Source organism: Culex quinquefasciatus, chromosome 3 (assembly GCF_015732765.1).
Source record: "Culex quinquefasciatus strain JHB chromosome 3, VPISU_Cqui_1.0_pri_paternal, whole genome shotgun sequence".
In the NCBI taxonomy this organism is placed as follows: Eukaryota; Metazoa; Arthropoda; class Insecta; order Diptera; family Culicidae; genus Culex; species Culex quinquefasciatus.
The window spans coordinates 19,520,254-19,542,417 of record NC_051863.1 but is presented as its reverse complement, the minus strand read 5'-3'; the positions used below and the strand labels follow the sequence as shown (position 1 = coordinate 19,542,417).

Sequence of the window (22,164 nt, the reverse complement as noted above, 5' to 3'; positions counted from 1 at the left end):
GCCACGGCCGCTCCCTACATGTGCACTAATTTAAAAAAATGAAAAACTGCGACTATTTTCAAAAAAGTCACTTAAATATGGCTATAACTTGAAAACGGTGCACTTTATCAAAATTTTAGTAAAGTACTTTTTGATTGCAAATTTGATTTTACATCGAAAAATGAAATTGAAAAATTTTTACGACCAAAATTTCGATTTTTTGAAAAAATCAGTATTGATAAAAAAATTCATAACTCGATCAGTGATTTTTTGCACAACCTGGAAATTTCTGAAAAGTTGGCATTTTATGTCTTCTAAAACATATCAAAAAATAAAAAAAATTAAAAATAGTGTTTTTTTGTAAATCAAGTTTTAGTGATAAAAAGTTAAATAAAAAAATCACCAAATTTTTTTTACCGTGTATTATTTTTTCCAGTGTAGTCCGTATCCATACCTACAACTTTGCCGAAGACACCAAATCGATCAAAAAATTCCTTCAAAAGATACAGATTTTTGAATTTTCATGCATCATTTTTGTATGGACAGAAGCGTGGCTCACGGATATATGAAAAAGACAAAAGTGTTCAATTTCGTTTGCATCAACCGGAATTTTGAAGTACTATGACCCAAAAAGCTAGCCTGAAAATTTTAGCTTATTTGGTTATGGTCTAGTTGCTCCAGTTTTGATATGAAGTTAGAATGGAATTTCAATAAATTTAATTGATTTATTTTTCACTTTTTAACTCTTCTTCTAGAAAGTTTTCCTCAACCCGATAAAACTTTATCATGTCAGAGTTTTCTTATAGGTTTTGATTCGGGGAACAACTTTGTAGAACATCGCAAAGCGCTAGGAAATGATCCCGAAAAGATACAGATTAATTTTTTTTAGCATATTTTGAAATTTTGCCGAAAAAAGTAAACTCTAAAAAACATCCTGTATCTTTCCAGGACCAATTCTTAGCACATTGCGATGTTCTACAAAGTTGTTCCCCGGATCAAAACCTATAAGAAACTTATGAATAGGAAAATTTGATAGGGTTTTGGGAAATTTTCTATAAGAACATGTAAAAAGTTAGAATTCTCCATATTAAATTGAATCAAGTTCCATACTAACTTCAGATCAAAACTGGAGCAACTAAACCTTAACCAAATGAGCTCAAATTTTCAGGCTAGCTTCTGGGGTCATAGAACTTTGAAATTCCGGTTGATGCAAACGAAATAGAACACTTTTGTCTTTTTCATATATCCATGAACCACCCTAATGGACAGCTGCCGAATTTGTATGGAAAATTATATGGACAAACTAATGATGCAAAATGGCTTCTTTGGGCATACCGAAGGCACCAAAAAAGTTTCAGCCGGATTAAAAAATACAAAAATTAAAATTGAAGAAAAAAGACCGATTTCGTAGAGAATTGCTCAGATGCTAAACTTCGCTGCTGCTGCTACTGCTAAAGTGCTGCTTATGTTTATAATTTCAGAGATGATGTAGTCGTTGAACGCATCAGCTGAGACAGTGTGAGTCTTTTTCATTCTTTCACTATTTCGAAAAAACATTCTTGCTCTTAAATTGCTTAAATCTGTTACACAACTCATACCTTAACATAAACACAACAAACTTGCCTAATCTAATCATCTCAGACCCCCCGGAGAAAGTTTGTCCCTAATAATTGTGATAATTGAGGAGATAAAACCGATTCCGCCCCCACTAAGATAACATTTAATTACACCATTTTCCCTGGTGTTCAAGCCAATACTGCGCTGACCCACACATCGACGTTTTCGTGCTATCTTGTCGCACGTCGCATTTTGACGTTTCGAGAAAAACGAGTTTGAATATTTAACCTTGAATAAACAAAAAAACACGCAATGTAAACAATAACAGTTACGTTATGTTTGACTGACAATTCTTCCGAAGATTGGTTGAATTTGGTTGCCAGAATCCCGAGTCATAATTACGAATGTTTACGGTAGTCAGGCATCCCTAGTAACAATTTAGGTTTTATGTAGGCCATAAAAGCCTATTTAGGCCGTATGAGGGTTTTCAGAACCTTGATAAAACCTGTAAGTTTAAAAATGTTACTAGGGATGTACGTGTGTCAAACGCGTTCTGACCTGAAACCCCTACGGCCAGTTGTCGCACTTACAGCAATTTTCAAGCTGTGTCGAAATAGCATGAATAGATTGAAACTTCTTTCAAATGAAGAGTAACAACAACGCAAGGAGTGTTTTTTTCGGTTTTTAATGAATATCTATGGATTGGAATCAAATGTTGGGGGTCTGTGAAGGTCAAAAGGTGGGGCATTGGGAGCTGCACAAAATGACGTTCTTAACAACATTTGACCCAAAATGATTTTGTGACATGTTAGCACAACAGCAATTTTTTGACATTTAAAGGGTTTCAAAATTGAAACTTTTTCTTCAGACATTTATCCTTTAACGATTTTTATCCCAGAACCACAAAAAGTAAGTTCCGTCTAAGTTCTCATTTGGTTCAATCTGGCTCGATGGTAAACTTGCCAAGCATCAAGGTCATGTGCCACCTTGTATTAAGAGAAAGAAAAGGGCTTCCTTTTCTCATTAATGTCACCATCCGGGGCTGTCTTCAAGTAAACGATGAATGGCTTCCTGGTGTGTAATCAATGGTGGAGCCAGAACTAGCATGGCACCTCAATATGAAAGGACGAATCAACGTCTCGTGAAAGCTGCTCAAATTGCTGTTTCTTGGAGTGGAAAATAGACAACACCATCTTCCTGTGCGACAAGTAGTTTTAGTTGCTTTGTTAAAAATATGTCTGCAACTCACACGAAATCGGGAAAAGTTGCCCCGACCCCTCTTCGATTTGCGTGGAACTTTGTCCTAAGGGGTAACTTTTGTCCCTGATCACGAATCCGAGGTCCGTTTTTTGATATCTCGTGACTGAGGGGCGGTACGAACCCTTTCATTTTTGAAAATGCGAAAAAAGAGGTGTTTTTCAATAATTTGTGACGAGATAGAAATTTGGTGTCAAAGGGACTTTTATGTTAAATCGGACATCGGTAAAATTGCTCGATTCGATGGCGTACTCAGAATTCCGAAAAAACGTATTTTTAACCTCTTATGTTTATACAGCAATTTCATTTGAAAAGAGCCTAAACCTAAAAAAAAGTTCTCCGATCGGGCTCAAATTTTTTTTCTGAGGTGTCCTTGGCCAAAACAATTTAACCCGTATTTTTTTGTGTTTGGCCATTAGGGTGACCTACATCGTGCTAGGGTGGTTCGAAAAATAGCAATTTTCGAATGATGATTTATTTGGCTTTTTAAGAAAAAAGTAAGAAAGTTCAAAAATCTAGCTAAACATTTGAAAAAGTCGTATGAAAACTTAAAATGGCGTTTTGACCGTTTCTGGACCAAAGAGCCTATGTGTGAAAATATTTTTATCGGATTTCTCGAAAATTTTCACGTAACATATCAAAAAATTGGCGATGTCAAACCGTACGTATCCGAGATATGGTTTTATGAAAATAAAAACTTAGTTTTTCGACGCGCCACTCGAAAAAAGGGAAATTTTGGAATCGGCTAAAAATTAACTTTTTCCACTAAAACTGTGATAATTTAAAAATTTCCGCGATGACCTATACATGTTAGGGTACCACAAGTTGCGTATTTTAAATTTTGCCGTTTTCGTTATGTTCGTGTTTTTGCGCATGGCACGTCCTAAAATTTATTTTTCATCCGATAAAAATATTTTCCGACATAGGCTCTTCGCGTCATAGATATAATTTTTTGAAAAAAAAAGTGGTTTTTGTGAAAAATGACGAAAATTGCCATTTTTCGAACCTTCCTAGCACGATGTAGATCACCCTAAACAAAAAAATACGGGTCTAATTATTTTGGCCAAGGAACCCCCAGATAAAATTTGAGCCCGATCGGAGAACGTTTTTTTTTTTTGGTTTAGGCTCTTTTCAAATAGAATTGCTGTATAAATCAACAATTATTTTTCTAATTGTCTGCTCTACAACTTTGTAGAACATTGCAATACTCTAAAAATTACCCTGCAAAGTTTGAAAAAAAAACACAAAATTTTGAAACGAAAAATTTGGTTCTAAATAAAAGAATGTAGGTTCGAAAAATACATTAATTTTACCTGGGGTCAATGGGGTGACTATGGGTCAAGAAACGATACACCCCTTGTAATTTCTTAGTAACAAAAACAATTTAAATAACATCGAAAATCTTTCAACGTTGATTTGTTCTAAGATAGTTTACTAACATTTTCCCAAAATATGAGGGATTGTGATGAACACTACCTTAAATGCCAACAGTTTGAAAATTGACCCAATCTCACCCCTTAGAGGGGGTAACATTGGGTCAAATGAAACTAAAATGGTGCTCAAATACAAAAATATGGTAAGAACAAGTCATCCAACATTGTTTCTTGTTCGAAGGAATCGTATTGACATGCAACAATGTTTAAAGTGGAGATTTTCAAACATTTGGGTAGTTTTCATCTTAAGATGTCCCCTACACAACCCTTTTAGCAGAATTCAGTTTCATTGAGAAGAATCTGAGAAATGGTAAAATCCGTAAAAAATCACTTTGACCCAATCTCACCCCCCAGACCCAATGTCACATCACAATGTAAGTAACAAAAAAAAGGGCAGAATTTTTAAAAAAAATTAGTGTTTTTATCGAGAAAGAAAACGATTTTTCGGAGTTTTGTGTACGACATCAAATCGGGCGTCCAAAATAAACTAAAAAAAAAACCTTGAAAAAAACAAACAACAAAATAATAACACAAATTGGGCAGTTGAGGGTTAAATGACCAACTCTTCCGTAGTTTTCCACTAATCGCTGATATCAACAAGCAAAGATGAATGGGCAAACATTGACAACGTGGTGCTTGTCAAGCAGTTACCGTTCAGCAGTCGAAATAAAGAAAATATTTCGTACCAGTTTGTTAGAAAATATGTGTGGTTGAGCACATCCAAAAAGAAATTCCCCCCGATGTCAAGTTATATTAATCACGATTAGGCCCACGACGATGACGCCGGGAAAGAGTTCGAAATCGGCACCGAATTTATGACTTTTAGTGCCATATTTTAGGACGAGAAACGTGTCGTTAAATTTAAACAGCCGCTGGCACACATTCTGAACAGAAAACCAAACTGGCTTTGTTTGTTTTACATTTTGCTTCATATTTTGGCTTTGGATTGTTTGAAAAATGTGGTCGAATCGCCGCCACCACCATCAACAAGAGATGCCGGCAAATAACAATTGATGGTCTTTTTATGGGCGCAATTACATCACACCACGCACCCCCGCAAATCACTGCGCCCAGATGGGACCATTTGTGTGCGATTTGGTGTCAAAGTGTGAAATGGGGTTTTTCTTTTCTTTTCAAGATAACGAAAGTGAAAATTGTTAACTCGAGTGAGTGATTTGGGCAATAACACTTTTTATTGTTCGATTCAACTTCCACTTACTGAATAACTTCAAGGAAAAAATATAGTTCGACCTCATTCCTAAATCACTTATGAACCCACACCCCATCTGTGCCCACGTGTACACTCCACATATTTCCATACTGGGTCAGCATTATAAATTAAAGCGGTTTTTGTGTGGTACCCAAAACGGGTCCATCCATTTACTCACGGTGTACTCCTGGTATTTGGTCCTTTCATGCCGGCCAAAAACTTAAGGCCCCAAAGTTTACCTCTCCTCGAAAACTTATTTTAATGCTCATATTGCTTCACGTTTGCTGTCCGGAGCAGCAGCGCCGTGACTTCATTTTCTGAGCGAAATAACCTTGGAATGGACATGGTTGGGATAAGTTTTGAGAATAACATAAATGCAAATCAGTTAAGAAAACTTAAAAAAACTACAAAAATCTTTTGTACATCTGTGCAAATTTTGAGCGAAATTGGTTGAGATTAAACCATTGATACCCGAGCCTAAAGTTGGTGAAAAAATGATTTTCTTACAAAAATGACTTTTTTAAATTGCTAATAACTTTTTAGGATCGAGTTTTACAGCCTAGGTATGCTCTACAAAATAGTACAGCATTAAATTTCCCATAATAATCTCACTTTTGGCGATATTTTGATGCAAGTAGCGCACCCTGCAGACCAAACCGTAAGGAAATTGTGTTTTCCATACATTTTCTCGATTTTTCCCATTCAAACTTCACCTTCGAGTATCAATGGGTAAACATTGATCGATTTTAGCTTAAGGAACAATATTCAGCTTATGGAGCAAGGTTTTGAGCAAAAGTCCCATATTCTGGGTACCCTGCTGTCCATAAGAAAAACTATTAATATATTAAAAAATCCGACAACGGATTTTCTGATCGATTTGATGTCTTCGGCAAAGTTGTAGTTCTCAGTAAAAAAATAGACTCTGAACAAAATTATCCCATTTTGTACATTCGGGGTTTCAAATAAAAAAAATTAATAAAAAATGACAAATTTTGAGCCATGGCTCAAGTCAGTCGAAATTAATTTGGCAGTGTTGCCAATTTCTCAAAAAATCATGATTTTGGTAAAACGTTGAAATAATCAAAAATATTAAGTAACTTTATGTTAAGGGATCGGGATCGAGAATTTTTCGGATCATTCGAAAGAAATATTTTCAAAATTTTCAAATCAAACCACACGTTTTAGAAGACCCAAAAACATTTATTTTCGTTCTTGAATATCATGTTGATTTTTTCAGGATGTTACTTTTTTTTGAAGTCCAAACTCTCAGAGAAGTATCAACAATATTTAGAATTTGTTAATGAGCCAATGTTTTTTTATCCCGGACTAATTTTCTACTTATAATTGAATTGTCGTAACTTTGCCTTTCTGAAATCGGAAATCAATAATCACTAAAGTTTGAAATCTAGATAAAATGCTTGAGTTTCAGGATTTTTTGCAAGTATTATTATCAACAAAGAGACAAACAGGTTTGCCGCCTGAAAGTGGAAACAATATACTACATTTAAATAACTAAATATAAAAATAGTTTCATGCATGAAAACAAAAAAGAGTATAACATTTTAAAAAGGAAAAAAACATTAAGGAATAAATTTAATTTTTCAACTATAGCATTAACAAAGGTTTAAAAACTAAAAAAATGTAATGACATAAAATTTGATTACAGTGGACTCTTTCTGTGTCGATATTGAAAGGATCATCGAAAGCGGGAAGTATCAAAATATAGAACGAAAAAATCAAAGCATGCTTTTTTAAGATACTGAAAAATGTATTTACAGCTGGAGCAATATTGATATCGACCAGCTTGACCGCCGTATTTTAAAAAATATAATCAGAAACAAAATTTAACAAAATTTGAAAAAAAATTATAGCTATGAAATAATTTAAGTAAGAAAACGTTTTCTAAAAAAAACTTGTATAAGAGCAATTCCAGCTCACATCAGGAATTTTTCTGGTACTTTTATACCCGACCCTCTCCGAAGGGCGTAAGTTATTTAAATGTTTTTGTGATTTGCAATTTAAAAATTACTGTATCTCGAAGCCGTTGCATCGTATCAAAAAATGGTTAAAGACAAACTTGTAGGAAATTGGACGGGCTTGGACTGAATTAAAAATACGCGCCACTTTTACGAGATTTTTGATTATTAAGTTTAAAAGTCAATACAAAGAGACGAGTTGTTCCTTTTAATTCCGCCGGTGTATCCATATTTTACACCAGCGATGAACCTTCAGTCGAGAACAGAACAATGATGAAGTTTGCAAGTAGTAGACGAAATACGTATCTGTCAAGATATTAAAAATATATAGCGGAATTAAAAGGAACAACTCGTCTCTTTGTATTCACAGTAATGCATTCTGCTAAAACGCTCAACCAAACCACAATTTAAAAGTCAAATTTTAAGGTGATGTCTCGATTTTTTTCCTTCAAAATTTTTGAGGATGTTACAAAAAGACTGACAAAATAAACGCAGGATGGTATGTCTCTCTTAAAAACATACAAAAATCATTTACTAAAACTGTTTTTTTTTAAAGTGGTATAATCGTCAAAATTTTTAAAAACCGATAATCGGTTTTTAAAATTTGACTTTTAAACCAAAAACATCAAAAATCTCATAGAAGTGGCGTGTATTTTTATTTCAGTGTATTATTTTAGAAAGCCTGTCCAATTTCCTACGAGTTTGTCTTTGACCATTTTTTATACGATGCAACGGCTTCGAGATACAGTAATTTTTAAATTGCAAATCACAAAAAACATTTAAATAACTTACGCCCTTCTCAAACGTTATTTTCTAGTACAATTGGCTTCATATACACTTAATTAGCTTATATAGGTCTAGGATAACATGTCTACAAAGTTTCATTGAAATCGAAGAGGGTCCGATACAAAAGTATCAGAAAAAATCCTGATATGAGCTGGAATTGCTCTGTAGAGAATTTTCACAGCATTTCAAAAATATTTTTTCATAAAGTTGGCAAACATGGGCACAATGAAAACAAAATGAAAACAATGAATAACTGAGACTATTTATGAACAAAGAGAACCTTAAAATGGCTATAACTTGAAAACGATGCACTTTAACAAAATTTCAATAGAGTACTTTTTGATTGCAAATTCGATTTTACATCGAAAAATGAAGTTGAAAAATTTTGCGACCAGTGTTTCGATTTTTTTGAAAAAATCAGTATGGATTCAAAAATTCATAACTCAGTCAAAAAATTTTTGCCCATTCTGCAAAATTTCTGAAAAGTTGGCATTATGTCCTCTAAAACATATCAGAAAATGAAAATAAAAATAGTGTGTTTTCCAATTCAAGTTTATGTGACAAAAATGAAATCAAAAATCACAACAAAAAAATTACCGTGTAACTTTTTTTTCAGTGTAGTCCTTATCCAGATTTTTGGAATTTCATATATCATTTTTGTATTGACAGCTGCCAAATTTTTATGGAATTTGTATGGCACCAAAAAAGTTTCAGTAGCATTAAAAAGTACAAAAACAGTTATTCAACTAAAAAATACAAAAAAGTTTGAAAATTAAAACATTAAAAAAAATTAAAGCCAAACATTATAACCATCCAAATAAATAATCAGAAATAAAATAAAAAAAACTTTTAACATGATTTTAGTTGAAAAATTATTTTAAACATATTTAATAGTATTGAAATCTAAAAAAAGTAACCATTTTCACTAGAAAAACTTGTACTATCGTTTGTTTACTGGGATGTTAACAATGCTCACTTTAATGTTTTTATTTTTGATCAAATAGGTCAATTGAGTTCATTTTACAAATTTTGAATATTTTACTCATATTACAAATTTTTAGTATATGATTATGATATAAAATAATTTTAAAAAGGTTATTTCATCCCAAATTTAACAGGTTTGTTTTACTGCAGGAACAAATATAATGACGCAAATATATTTTCGTTTATTTTATCTTTTTTTTTTGTGATACAAAGATAAACTCTCCATTCCGTTGAACTTTACATATTTTAGAAAAACTATTTGTCTGGACGAAGAAAAGTGGAGGAATGTTAAAACTTATTTTTAAATTTATAATCTAATATATTGATTTTGGATATATTCATTCTGGAAATGCTTTACTAAATCCCATGACTGTTCAAAAGTTAGAGTTAAACAAAAATTAAAAAAAAATCTATAAACTACAAGCACGCGGGCATCGGAAAAGAATGTGAACTTCAGTAACCTTTTTGTAAGCTTTCCTTTATTTTTGTTTTATTTTTATAGTGAACATCAAATTAGATTCAATTAAATTGGATTAGATTAGATTAGATTAGATTAGATTAGATAGATTAGATTAGATTAGATTAGATTAGATTAGATTAGATTAGATTAGATTAGATTAGATTAGATTAGATTAGATTAGATTAGATTAGATTAGATTAGATTAGATTAGATTAGATTAGATTAGATTAGATTAGATTAGATTAGATTAGATTAGATTAGATTAGATTAGATTAGATTAGATTAGATTAGATTAGATTAGATTAGATTAGATTAGATTAGATTAGATTAGATTAGATTAGATTAGATTAGATTAGATTAGATTAGATTAGATTAGATTAGATTAGATTAGATTAGATTAGATTAGATTAGATTAGATTAGATTAGATTAGATTAAATCAGATTATATTAGAATCAAGACAGTTAAGTATTTATGAACTGAGTAAGGGTTGCCAGATCTTAAAGCTTTAAGTCTCAAACTAATCTAATATTTCAAATTCAAATTGAGATAAAACTTAAATCTTGTTGTAATCAGATGCGACCATGTGTTACAGGAAAAAGCACGATCCTCCCGGACCAGGCCAAAGTAGGCCATCAAAGGTTACTTTCAATGCCCGAGGGCGCGTACACCAGGGCAGGCAGGCAGGCAAGCCTCGGCAGCTATTGGCCACGGCGTCTGCATCCTAATCTGGTTGAATTTGGGCGCAATCTTTCAACAGCATAAACACACACACACACACAGTCACTTTCACACGTACAAAAAGTCATGTTCGGGGGGTTGCTTCTCCCCAAAAATGGCAAGTGTAGATACACTTTCGATGGCTATAAGCGTACGTTGTACTGGGTACTTTAGACTTACCTTTAACGCCCCAAAACGACGATAGTCATCACCTTTTCCAGAGAGAAGGACCTCAGGGCAAAGTAGGCCTCGTCGTATGTGACCAAAACATATTTTGTATTTTATGCTCTCATTCGACATTCCGAGATACATCTTGAAACGACCACGTGCTCGTCGTCGTGACTGGCGAAAGGACGATGGCGATGCCGGTGCGATAGAGGAGCCTCGAGAATTCAAGGATATGTGCTAGTATTTTTTATGGGTGCGGAGATATTCACCTAACCTACATGCTGGGAGGAAGAAAGGTGCACGGAGATGCAGTGGAAGGTACTACCGGAAGTCGTGCGATAATTCTGGCTGGAACCCTTGAACGGGCTTCTTTGATTTTTTTAGTTTTATTTCAATATTGATTTTCAATTTCAATATTGTGTAATGTCTTCTAATATTTCCAAATAAACGCCAAAAGTTTAAAGGCAATCTCGCCCATTTAAGAGCATCTGCCTACTTCCTGGCGCGATCCCAATTACTGGGGCCCCAATTCCTTCGCCACGATATGGGTTCCAACCTCAAAAAGAAAGTGGCCTGGCTGCCAGCAATCGGTATGCCGACGGTAGCCATGGCAATATCCTCCCAAGTTGTTCCCATTCAAGAAGGCAGGCAAGAACATTACATACACATTGAGCTGCAAGCCAGTAGGCCACGAGGAACTGCTCGTGGTGTGTGCCCTGGCATAAGTAAGTCGTCCAAGTTGGCTGAGGAGCAATTTCGTTTGTCTTTTTTATCGGAGGTTTGTTTTTTTCCTTGGGGATGAAGGTTGGGGGTGGCTCTGGGATGAATTTAAAATTTTTTATTTTATAATTATAATTTCCCAATTTAACCAAAAAACACTTTAATAAAATTCACAACTTTTCCTCTAGAACAACCCCACCGCACCCTAGTAACATTTTAGGTTTTAAGTAGGCCATAAAAGCCCATATAGGCCGTATGAAGGTTTCCAGAACCCTGATAAAACCTGTAAGTTTAAAAATGTTACAAGGGCATTCAAGTTTATCCTTCTTCTTGAGCGTTCCCATAATTTCCCAATTTTCTCTTTCCTTGCATTTCCCATTCGGTCTCTTTTTGTCTTATGCTCTCACTCATTCACTTATTCACTAACTCTCGCCTCACATGTTCTGCTTGCTGCTGCCTTCCGGTCGACAAGACAAACGCTCCCTTTTCGCCGATGTTCAGCCTGCCAGCGGCGAAGCACACCGAACAGGACTGCTATTTGTGGATTTTTTTGAAAAAAAAATATTTTTAATTAAATTTATGCATTTTTCAAGAAAATTGATGATTAGAGGGAATTCAATGTCAACAAATCTGCTAACAAATTACCTTAAGTAAACGCATTATTTTTGTAACAAGTCCCAACTACTGACAGATCCTTTTTTCTCTGCTCCGTAGGCAAGACGTTTCTATGGCTTCGTGGATCAGAATGTAAGCTATCTAATAACTGTGTGAAGTTTTAATAGAGTTCTTGTGTTAACAAATAGTACGCTTTTCTAACCGCTTGTTTTTCTTTTTTAAATTTAAAAAAATGAATAAGATCAACAGCCTTAAATTGATATCAGAAAAAAAAGTTTTCTTTTTCTCATTTCAATTTTTCTAAATTTTACCTAATTTGGAAAAAGATTGAATTTGCTACTCTGTTTTTGTCATTATCAATGACTTAGTGTTTTGCTCTCACTTTTCTTGTTTCTTTTAGGTTACAATTGATATTTTGTATCCTTTTATACAAACTAAAATTTTTCACTTATCTTAAGATTTTTAAAAAGATTATTCCCAACGTACGGATTTAGCAAGCTTTAAAACTTTGTTGTTCAACTGTGAATCATTAAAATTTATTCCTAAATTAAGAAAAAAAATCTTGCTCACTTTCTACTGAACTATCCATTTCCAGATTTCAACAAACGCTCATCGTCAAAGAGCTAAAATGCTAACATTAGGTGTTCGATAAAAATACATGCCGTTATTGTTTTGGTTTCTTATTATGAGTTTGTGACCAACTGTTGACCAAAATACAAAACAGTTAAAAAAATAAAATATCTTATTCAAACTTAATCTACCCTTAGGTTGTTGGTGCCTTCCTCACATTTAGAGGGTAAAGCTATCCAAAAAAGATACAAAAGGGCGGACCTTTCAGTATTCTATCAACTTGATTCATTATTCATACCATCAGATTGGGAAGTCAGATCTTCATAATTCAGGGCACTTATGTGCTTATAACTTTTGATAGGGTCGTCAGATCTTCAATCTTTTGAGCTCGTTGAAAAGGTCTTTTGATCACCTATCCATCGACAGGTCGCATGATAGATCCGGACAACGTTTTCATCGAAATATATGAGATCCGGCCTCTAAAAAGTTCATAAATAACACTTAAGTGCTTATAACTTTTGATAGGGTGGTCAGATCTGCAAACTTCTGAACTCGTTGGAAAGGTCTTTTGAATACCTTTCTAAAAATGCATAACATGACGGGGTTTCTTACAAAAACCACCCTTACAAAAGTCCGGAAGATTGTAATCCGGACATTTGTCAGAATCGCTTTTTTAACATAACTTTTGAGCATGAGCATGAGCATGAGAGACCACCCATGGTTGTCCTTCTCCGTTGCTGAACAGGACCGTAATATCCCATCAGCACAACCGGTCACACGCTTCAACGATCAAATGATGTTTCCCTTATCAACAGCATGCATGAATGCGCTGAAAAGATAAAACATCACGATCATCAAAACTAGAGTCGGTGCGAACAGGAAACAGTCGTTGGCCACCAACGGCGCCCGCCATGTCAGTTTGTAGATCTCGAGGGGATGGGACGGGAATGTTAGTTAGCACAGGCTGCTACCAAGGGTGGGTTCTATACGATATCCACACCCCGCGTGTGCCGGAAAACTACTTCTACTTGGGATTTTGTTAGTGGGAAAGGGTAATGGCCAGGATTCATCATAGAGGATGATGATGTGGCCCAATAATCAATGAATTTCGTTAAATAAGGTGATGTATTATGTATTCTCAAGGCAAACAATGCGGATGAGACCATTCCCGGTTATTTGGTGTTGAGTTTAGCATAAATGATTCAATCTTAGACAGCCGGCTGTGGAAAGATAGAATCAAAATTATGTGTGTTTAAAAGGTGAAATATTAAACTCAGCGTTACATATTTACGTAGAGTTGACCTGAGACTATTTATACTTTTAAATTATTATAATATGAGCGACCAATAAATGACTGATAAGTTATGATGTTATCTGAAGGACTTGAACAATCACGTTGAAACAAGATTTGTCGCCACGATTCGCGAAAAACGAATAGTCGAATTGAATGATAATTTATATTTGGCTAACGCAATTTAAAACGAATCATCCCGTAAAACAATTACAAATCATAGAACAAAGAAACCCGGCTGTGATGTGTATCAAATACATCACTAACGAGAAAAACACACTGACGAAAAAAAAAATGCGTCCCGACGGACAGGCACCGCGAAACGGACTGGCTCAGCTCTGCTGTCATCGTGACAACCAGAGCTAGCCGCACCTTTACACACACACGCACGCACTCACCCGAAATACACACCGACGACGATCGACGAAACCGGAACGCGAAAAAAAAATGTGTCCCGACGGACAGACACCGCGAAACGGACTGGCTCAGCTCTGCTGTCATCGTGACAACCAGAGCTAGCCGCACCTTCACACACACACGCACGCACTCACCCGAAATACACACCGACGACGATCGACGAAACCGGAACGCGAAAAAAAAAATGTGTCCCGACGGACAGACACCGCGAAACGGACTGGCTCAGCTCTGCTGTCATCGTGACAACCAGAGCTAGCCGCACCTTCACACACACACGCACGCACTCACCCGAAATACACACCGACGACGATCGACGAAACCGGAACGCGAAAAAAAAAAATGCGTCCCGACGGACAGACACCGCGAAACGGACTGGCTCAGCTCTGCTGTCATCGTGACAACCAGAGCTAGCCGCACCTTCACACACACACGCACGCACTCACCCGAAATACACACCGACGACGATCGACGAAACCGGAACGCGAAAAAAAAAATGCGTCCCGACGGACAGGCACCGCGAAACGGACTCATTTTCGAGTTATCGCAGTTGCTTTTTTAACATAACTTTTGAAGTACTTTACTAAACTTTATAATTTTCAATAGCGACTTATGAGACCTCCAGACGGATCGAATGAGACCAATACGGTCCTAATCGGTTTAGCTAGTGCCGAGATAATCCAGTGCAATTTTTTTATCAACATCCCACCACACACACAGACATTTGCTCAGAATGTGATTCCGAGTCGATAAGTATACATGAAGGTGGGTCTAGGAGGTAAAATTAAGAATTTCGTTTTTCGAGTGATTTCATAGCCTTTCCTCAGTAAGGTGAGGAAGGCAAAAACAGTTATATTTTTTTTATACATGCATGTTATATAAAGAAAAATGCTATCCAACCATGTCCATAGAAAATTTTCTTCTCATAACTTGCCTTTAATCGAATTACTAACCATTTTCTAAACGTTTGAAAATTTCAATGTTTCATAAAATTATATAGTTGTTTATGTCATTAAAGCCGACGCAAATGTTTTTTGAAGTTTATGTTACTTGACTCTAATCAAAGTTGAGCAATGAAGGGAGGCAGCAGAATAAATAAAAATAATAGTTGAAAATAACTAAGTAACATTATTGGCTATATCAAAGCTGTCAACCTATCAGCCAAAACCAACATTAAAACCACTTAGTCGTGACAGCCTCCCCAGAACCTCAATAAACCTCTATTAAAACCCAAAAGGATCTCCGAAAAAGATTGTCACGGCATATTTATAAAACCTACATAGGAGTAAATAAAACATTTGTTAAAACCCAGCTAGGAGTTATGGAAAAATGACATTTCATACGACTTCAAACGTCAGACAGATTATACTCTGGCAAAAAAAAAATGGTCTTTGTCTTGCCAAATGGAGATGGTTTGCAAAAATGGCGATAATTACATTATATGTATTGAAGGAAAGGGGACACTTTTTTTGTAATCTCAACACCCCCCATCGTGGACAATTTCCAAACATAAAAAAACGAGAAATCCCCCCCCCCCCCCCAAAAATGATAACGTTACGAAATAATAATGGTTTCTAATTATAATAACGATGGTTTCTAATTATAATAATTTAATAGAATATTTCTCGCAGTTGGTTGCTTAATTTCAACTGCGGTTAAAATTTTATCGATAAATCTAGAGTAAATTTTCAAAACAACCTATGAATCATGGGTTTCCTATGTAGAAAGGACCTTTTGAAAATTTTATGTAGAAATGTGTGGGAGATAGAGCTAAAAAAATCAACTCGCTTTATCAAAAATAATTTTCCTGTAATAAAATTTTTCAATCAAATAAAACAAATTTGCTGATTTTTGAAAAAAAAAAGTTCAACACATTTTTGAACGTCGATGGTTATACTAGTTAGTGATGTCAGAAATTCAGCAAAAAATCTGTGTTATAATCAAATCCCGAACAGACGGTAATAACTAAATTCATGCCATTTCAATAACAAATACTGTTAAAATTACAGAAAGTGTTATGGAATATTCTTGCAAAATCCATTTTTGTATAAGAGTTATAATAATAACAGTTTATGTTATCATAACATAAAATAAATGTAATAAATGTTTGATATTGATTGAAAGCCAGAACAACTTGGGAATAACATTTTTGTTATGGAAGAATAACTCCAACTGTTATTGGGATGATCGGATTAGTTGTTAAAATAACAAAAAATAATAACAAAAATTTGTTCGAAGAATAACTAAAAATGTTGTTAGTCTGTTATTACAATAACAATCCAATAACAAAAAAAATCATAACGGCGAATAACAAATCTTGTTATAAATAACATAAAATGTTATTGGCCTAGTATTTTCAAATATCAAAAAATGTTATTCCCAAGTTATTTCCATCTGCTCGGGATGCTAGTCAAATTTATTGCTTTTTAATTTTTTTCTACCAAGATGGCGGTCAATCAAAATCAATCAAACCACGTGTATAGTGCCATATTTATGCATTTCTATTTGGTCGCGTTAAATGCTTTTTTAGGAGCTTATGGATTTAAGTTAGCTTTTTGCATGCCAAAAGGCACTTCACAGCTACTACATCCTTGCTTTTAAAGAAGCATGGGATAAAACCATTAGGCATGGCATTGCCATCGGGGTTTAAAGACTCTCTTAAAACTTTCATAAAACCTTACCTTACCATTTGGCTTTTATTGCCACGAGGTTTTATGTCCGAGGCATAAAACCTTCTTAGAACCTTCAAATCAGCTCATGCTTATTGGTTGCTGTGAAAGCCAACATAAAACTTACAAGCATTCAAGATGCTACCATAAAACCTTAATAAAAGTAGGTGTGGCTAGTTGGTTTAAAAGTGTTACTTGGGTACAAGCTCTGGTTTCAAATAAAAAATTGTGTTGTAAAAAGTGCTCTACACTTATTCAGATGCTTAACAATTATCAGTTTAAAAGATTTTGTCAAAAAAATATTTTTCGAATAAAAAAACTTTTTCCGAAACTGTACATCGAAACATCTAAATGTTGCTAAACTGGTTCAATCATACTTAAATGATTATCTACGCAGAAAATGTAATTTAAGGTGTTTTCACTTTTTTGAACGTCTATTTGAAATGAAATTTCAAAGTTTTTCGATTCAAACGCGTTTTTTAACCCTGATTTTTGAACCAACATTTAGGGGAGAGGTGATCATGTTTGGGCTTGTTGAAAATATTTTGAATTTTTATAGAGTTCCAATATACATCACCGAAAAAATATCTCGCAAAAATAATTTCTTTAATATATATATTTAAAAAAAATGGGCTCACTTTACAAATTTTAAAAATAATCATCATCCAAAAAATCTTTGATTTTTCGGAGACAAATTGTCACTGCTTAAAGTGAAACTAGAGCGTCCAATTTCCCGTCCCTGGAATTCCCGGGATTTCCCGAAAAATAATATTTCCCGTTTAAATTTAAAAATTTCCCGGGAATTCCTGAAATTCAAGCGGAAGTATACATTTTCCTTACTTTTTGGTCCTATTTTTTAATTTGCAAAAAATATTATTGAGAGAACCTAACTTAATTTTATTCATTTTAATCTACTGTGCATATTGAACTTATCAGAAAAACGGGGTATCAATGATAGGATTTCATTCTGTTTTTATATTATTTTCCAAATGGTAAGGTTTGTCTCCAGATTATCATTTTGTAAAACATGTACTGGAGTAGGCAACACAAGGTCCATGCACTATAGTTAGAAAAAAATGTTTTTCAATAGTATTTGAAAACTAATGGCGCATATTGGGGTGACTTTGTACAAAATATTTGTTGTTAAAATCAGCTTTAATGTGTTCAAATTTTACACAATCACTAAGGTTGCTGATAAGTTTTTAAGAAGAACAAGAAAATCAATGTGTTAATTTTACTTAACATAGTTTATAAGTTTTTTTTAACAATATACTTATAAATTTTAGGTGAAATTGATAAATAGTCAAAATTTTGCCTAAAAATCCTTAAAATGAGTTTAGTTGATAAAATTACGGTCTAGAACAAGTTATTTGCTATTCTTAAGGCTGGTACAAATATTTTTAAAAGTTTTTGTCACCCCCCCCCCCCCCCCTTCAAAATTGGCCCGAAAAATCAGGGGGCAAAAAAAAATATTTTTACAATAAACTTCAACATTTCAAAGAAAATTCAAGTGCAACCAGCTGAAATCAAATTAAAATACATTCTCTTGCGTTTAAAATCATTTTAGCATGTTTGGGTTTATTAAAAAATCTTATGATTTTTTGAAAATTTTCGATGCAAAATCTTTTTTTTTCGATACAATTTTTGTTTTTGTGAGATCTTAGATTTTTTGAAAACTAATGATTGCAAAACAACTGAACTAGTGTAAAATGCATTTTAAAACACTTTTTTCATTTAAATGTGAAGATTATGGCTTGTTATTTAAATTTTTATATTTTTTTATTTTTTTGCCCCCCCCCTTGACCTCGGCCAGGGCCGAGGGACAAAAACTTTTTTTAATATTTGCATCGGCCTAAACATATTTCTTTGAAATGGTAACAGAGACAAATTTAAAACATTTTTATGGTTAAGAAGCATGGGTTTTACTCGCTGATTCAATATTTTATTTAAAAAATAATACTTCTTAACAAAAAAAAAATCAATTGATAAATAAAATAAGATTTTTTTTACAAAGTTGTATGATTTTTATAAGCAGTCAAGCCATTAATTGACCCCTACACTCATTTTGAAGATTAAAGTTGCAGTTCTATACAATTTTGTTGCAATTGACCCCTACACTCATTTTGAAGATTAAAGTTGCAGTTCTATACAATTTTGTTGCAAAATATCAATCAGAAGCAAAATCAATTTACGATAAATTTAAAATTTCCCGGGAATTCCCGGGATTTCCCGGGAAATTTGTTAAAAATTTCCCGTTTCCCAGGAATTTTGTAACCCCGGGAAATTGGACGCTCTAAGCGAAACATATTGAAATTTTGCTGCGATTCACATTCAATTTTAATTTTTTAGATTTTTTTTTATTCGGAAGAAACATTGTGTATACGTTCCTTATGAAAGGTACACGGAAAAAATCCGATTATTTTATTGGACTTTTTATCCTTAAAAGTTGAAGTTTACAAAATATCTTGAACCATGGCAAGTCATTTTTTACTAGATTGTCCCCTCAAAGTTAATTTTTTAGGAAATACGTAAATTTTCCGCTCTTTTTTGTAATAATTCACAAAATTAAAATAACACAATTTGAAACTACGAAAAAAATCCAGTTCTTCTCTTTATTGTTCATGTTTTTTTGTTTAATTTATTGTTTAATTTTTCAAAGAACTATCGAGTGGACAATTAAAAAAACATTGCAATTTGAGTAATTAATTGGCAGACTGGATGCTTGGAATTTGACATACATTTCTTGGGTAAAATTTTGGGCAATTTTTGTTAAACACTTGAAAGAAAACCTTAGTTTCACACCTAGATGTCAAATTCAATAAAGAAAAAGTCTATAAATCTAAAAGAAATTACTAAAAAAATATGCTAACGAAAAAACGCAAATCTATTTAAATATGTGAACAAAGTTTTTAAGAATTTGAAACCATTTTCAGAAGAAAAAATGATTTTTTTCCCATAATCATGATTTTTTCAGTGCTTTTCATGAAAAACTATTGCTTAAACTTTATCTAAAGATAATGTATTTAATTAATTTCTCATTTTTTGATAAATTCAAGCACTAGTTTCTCATCAACAGCACAGACAAATTTCGTAATTTAGATTAATTACACTTTCAGTGAAAATCAAACCAACCCCCTTTCACCTGATCGCTTCCCTCTCTCCGCTAAAAGCCTTGATCAACCGTGCGCTTCCACCTTTTTGGTTCAGCCCGCCGCCGTTATCACTTCGGCCATCTTCGCCAATCAACTGACGCGCGCTCCTTCCCAGCGTGGCGCCATTTTGTCTCCACTCTATTGTTTTGAGTGTATCATCGACTACTACCAGTCTGGCCAAATAGAGTGGCAAGAACCGGACGAAAACGGACGAATCTTGTTTGGTCCAACCCCGAGAGAGAGAGAGACAGCGCGCGCGAGAGAGAGAGAGATGGCACCCAGTGATAGTAGCGCAAGCCATGACAGGGGAGGCCGGGTGGTGCGGACTGTTTGTTGTTCGTAGTAGTAGTCGTCGTCGTAGCAGGCGCTTTTGTCTCGTGGTGTTTTCGCTTCTCGTCGTCTGGCGGCGTCGTGGCCGTCGGTTGTTACAAAATTCTAGCCCCGAGACACACTCTCCGTGGGGTGGACCACCGACAAAAAAGTCGACCTCCGCTCAGTATCACGTCGGAACGCTGCGAAACCGGGCGCGGAAGAGCAGCGCCATTGTTTTGTCCGCCTCCTTTGTTGTCGTTGTGAAGTGAGCGCGAGCGGACGCGTGTGTGTGTGTTTACAATCGTCGAAGAAGCCGCAAATCGACACGAGAACGGCTTTTAGTTAGCAATATTGATGCATGGCGATTCCCTGACAGCTCTGAAGCAAATCCAAGTGACCTGGGTCACGGTTGTGTCGCGTTAGTGTTAGTCGTAGTAGCCGTTAGTAGTCGTAACCGTAGTCTTAGTAGTCGTAGTAGGCCATGCACAACCAGCATCACCCCCAGCACCAGCCGTTGCAGGCGCAGCAGCAGCAGCCCCAGCATCAGCAGCTTCGTCAACCCCACCAGCAATCGTTCGAGCTGCCCCGGTGGAAGTCCAAACAGAATCGTACGTAGAATCCAAGCCGCCCACGCCGCCTACTAGGCCCCGTTGTAAAACTGTCTCGGAGTTCACGCGGGATTCTGTGATTGATGGTTTTTGTTGTCTAAGCGCGAAAGAAAGGGGAATTTTTTTTTTCGACAAAAAAAAACACTGAAAATCACACGTGGCCGAACTTGATGCCGTGATTTGTTTTTGTCTTTTTTTTTCTGTGTTGAGAAACTACGTTCCTCGAATGTGGTGTGAAATTTTAAACCGTGTTTTTCAGTGAACGCGGGTGTTGGTGTGATTGATTAGTACCGGGGGAGATGCGGCGTTTGAAGATGAACTAGAATTCGGCGATTGTTTAGATTGGGGTTGGTTGTTTTAAATTAATTTAAAATTGATTGCGACAAGTTTTTTGTGACTTGTGAACGTTTCCATAACTTCCATTTTTAACGGATTATCTTGAACTTGATTGAGATTTTCGAAAATAAGAAAATAACTACATTTCAAACTGATCTTCTATTGAAATAAGACTTCAAATCAAAAATTTCTGAAAACAATTGAAAATTAGCAAAATTTTATTTTTTTATAAGCACATCAAATTATTCGCTCTACAGCAGGGGTGACCAAAGTATGGCCCGCGGACCCATTTTGAATGATCATGTAAAATGGCCCGTTGACCACTTGTAAAGTGGTTTTATACTTTTTCAAAATTAAGGATTATTTTAAACTTTTATATGCTATTTTTTTTTAATTTATGTTTATAAAAAACTTATGATTCATCAATATTTTGATCCCCTCTTTTGAATACGAATAATTTGTTCAAACAATTTTATAATTAAAACAATTTCACACGTTTCAATGTGCGTGAAACTAGCAAATATCGTCAAAACTTTCATCAAACATTTTTGGAAATATTAAAAAAAATACGTTCAAGTTTGACTAAGGTTGAATTCTGTAATAGTTGTAAATATTTGTTTTCTTCAAAAAAAAAAAATCAGAATTTCAAAAAATAAATTAAATTTAATTGCAATCACAGAGAAAAGATGTATAACACATAGGAAAATCCATTGAAAAAGCTGTGTAAAAATTCAAACCAAAATACGTTACAAAGAGCTAGGGTGTAAAAGATCCGCATAGTTCCGCATGTCTGCCCAGTGAAAAATATTTTACGACCATCAGCCCCGCATCGGCCGTACCTGCGGCCGTACATTTCTACAGGGGAGGCGAGGTCAGCGAAGCTGGTGATGAAATGTCAAATCAGAAATGTAAACATAAACATAGCCTGCGATTCGTGATTCGTTTTAAA

The 22,164-nt window shown here is 34.7% G+C and overlaps 1 protein-coding gene across 3 annotated transcripts in view; it reads left to right on the top strand.

Moving 5' to 3' along the window:
- Nucleotides 1-22,164, top strand: part of LOC119770103 (band 7 protein AGAP004871-like) — a 91,145-nt gene that overhangs the window by 7,481 nt on the left and 61,500 nt on the right. Inside the window, exon 2 of one of the 3 annotated variants that reach the window (XM_038264340.1) lies at nt 11,963-11,995. The exons of 1 other annotated variant lie outside the window; for it this stretch is intronic. In XM_038264340.1, the coding sequence (XP_038120268.1) occupies nt 11,963-11,995 (33 nt within the window). Of the gene's footprint in view, nt 1-11,962; nt 11,996-20,305; nt 20,880-22,164 lie in introns of those variants that run through there. One more of the 3 variants, XM_038264342.1, reaches the window with a different exon arrangement.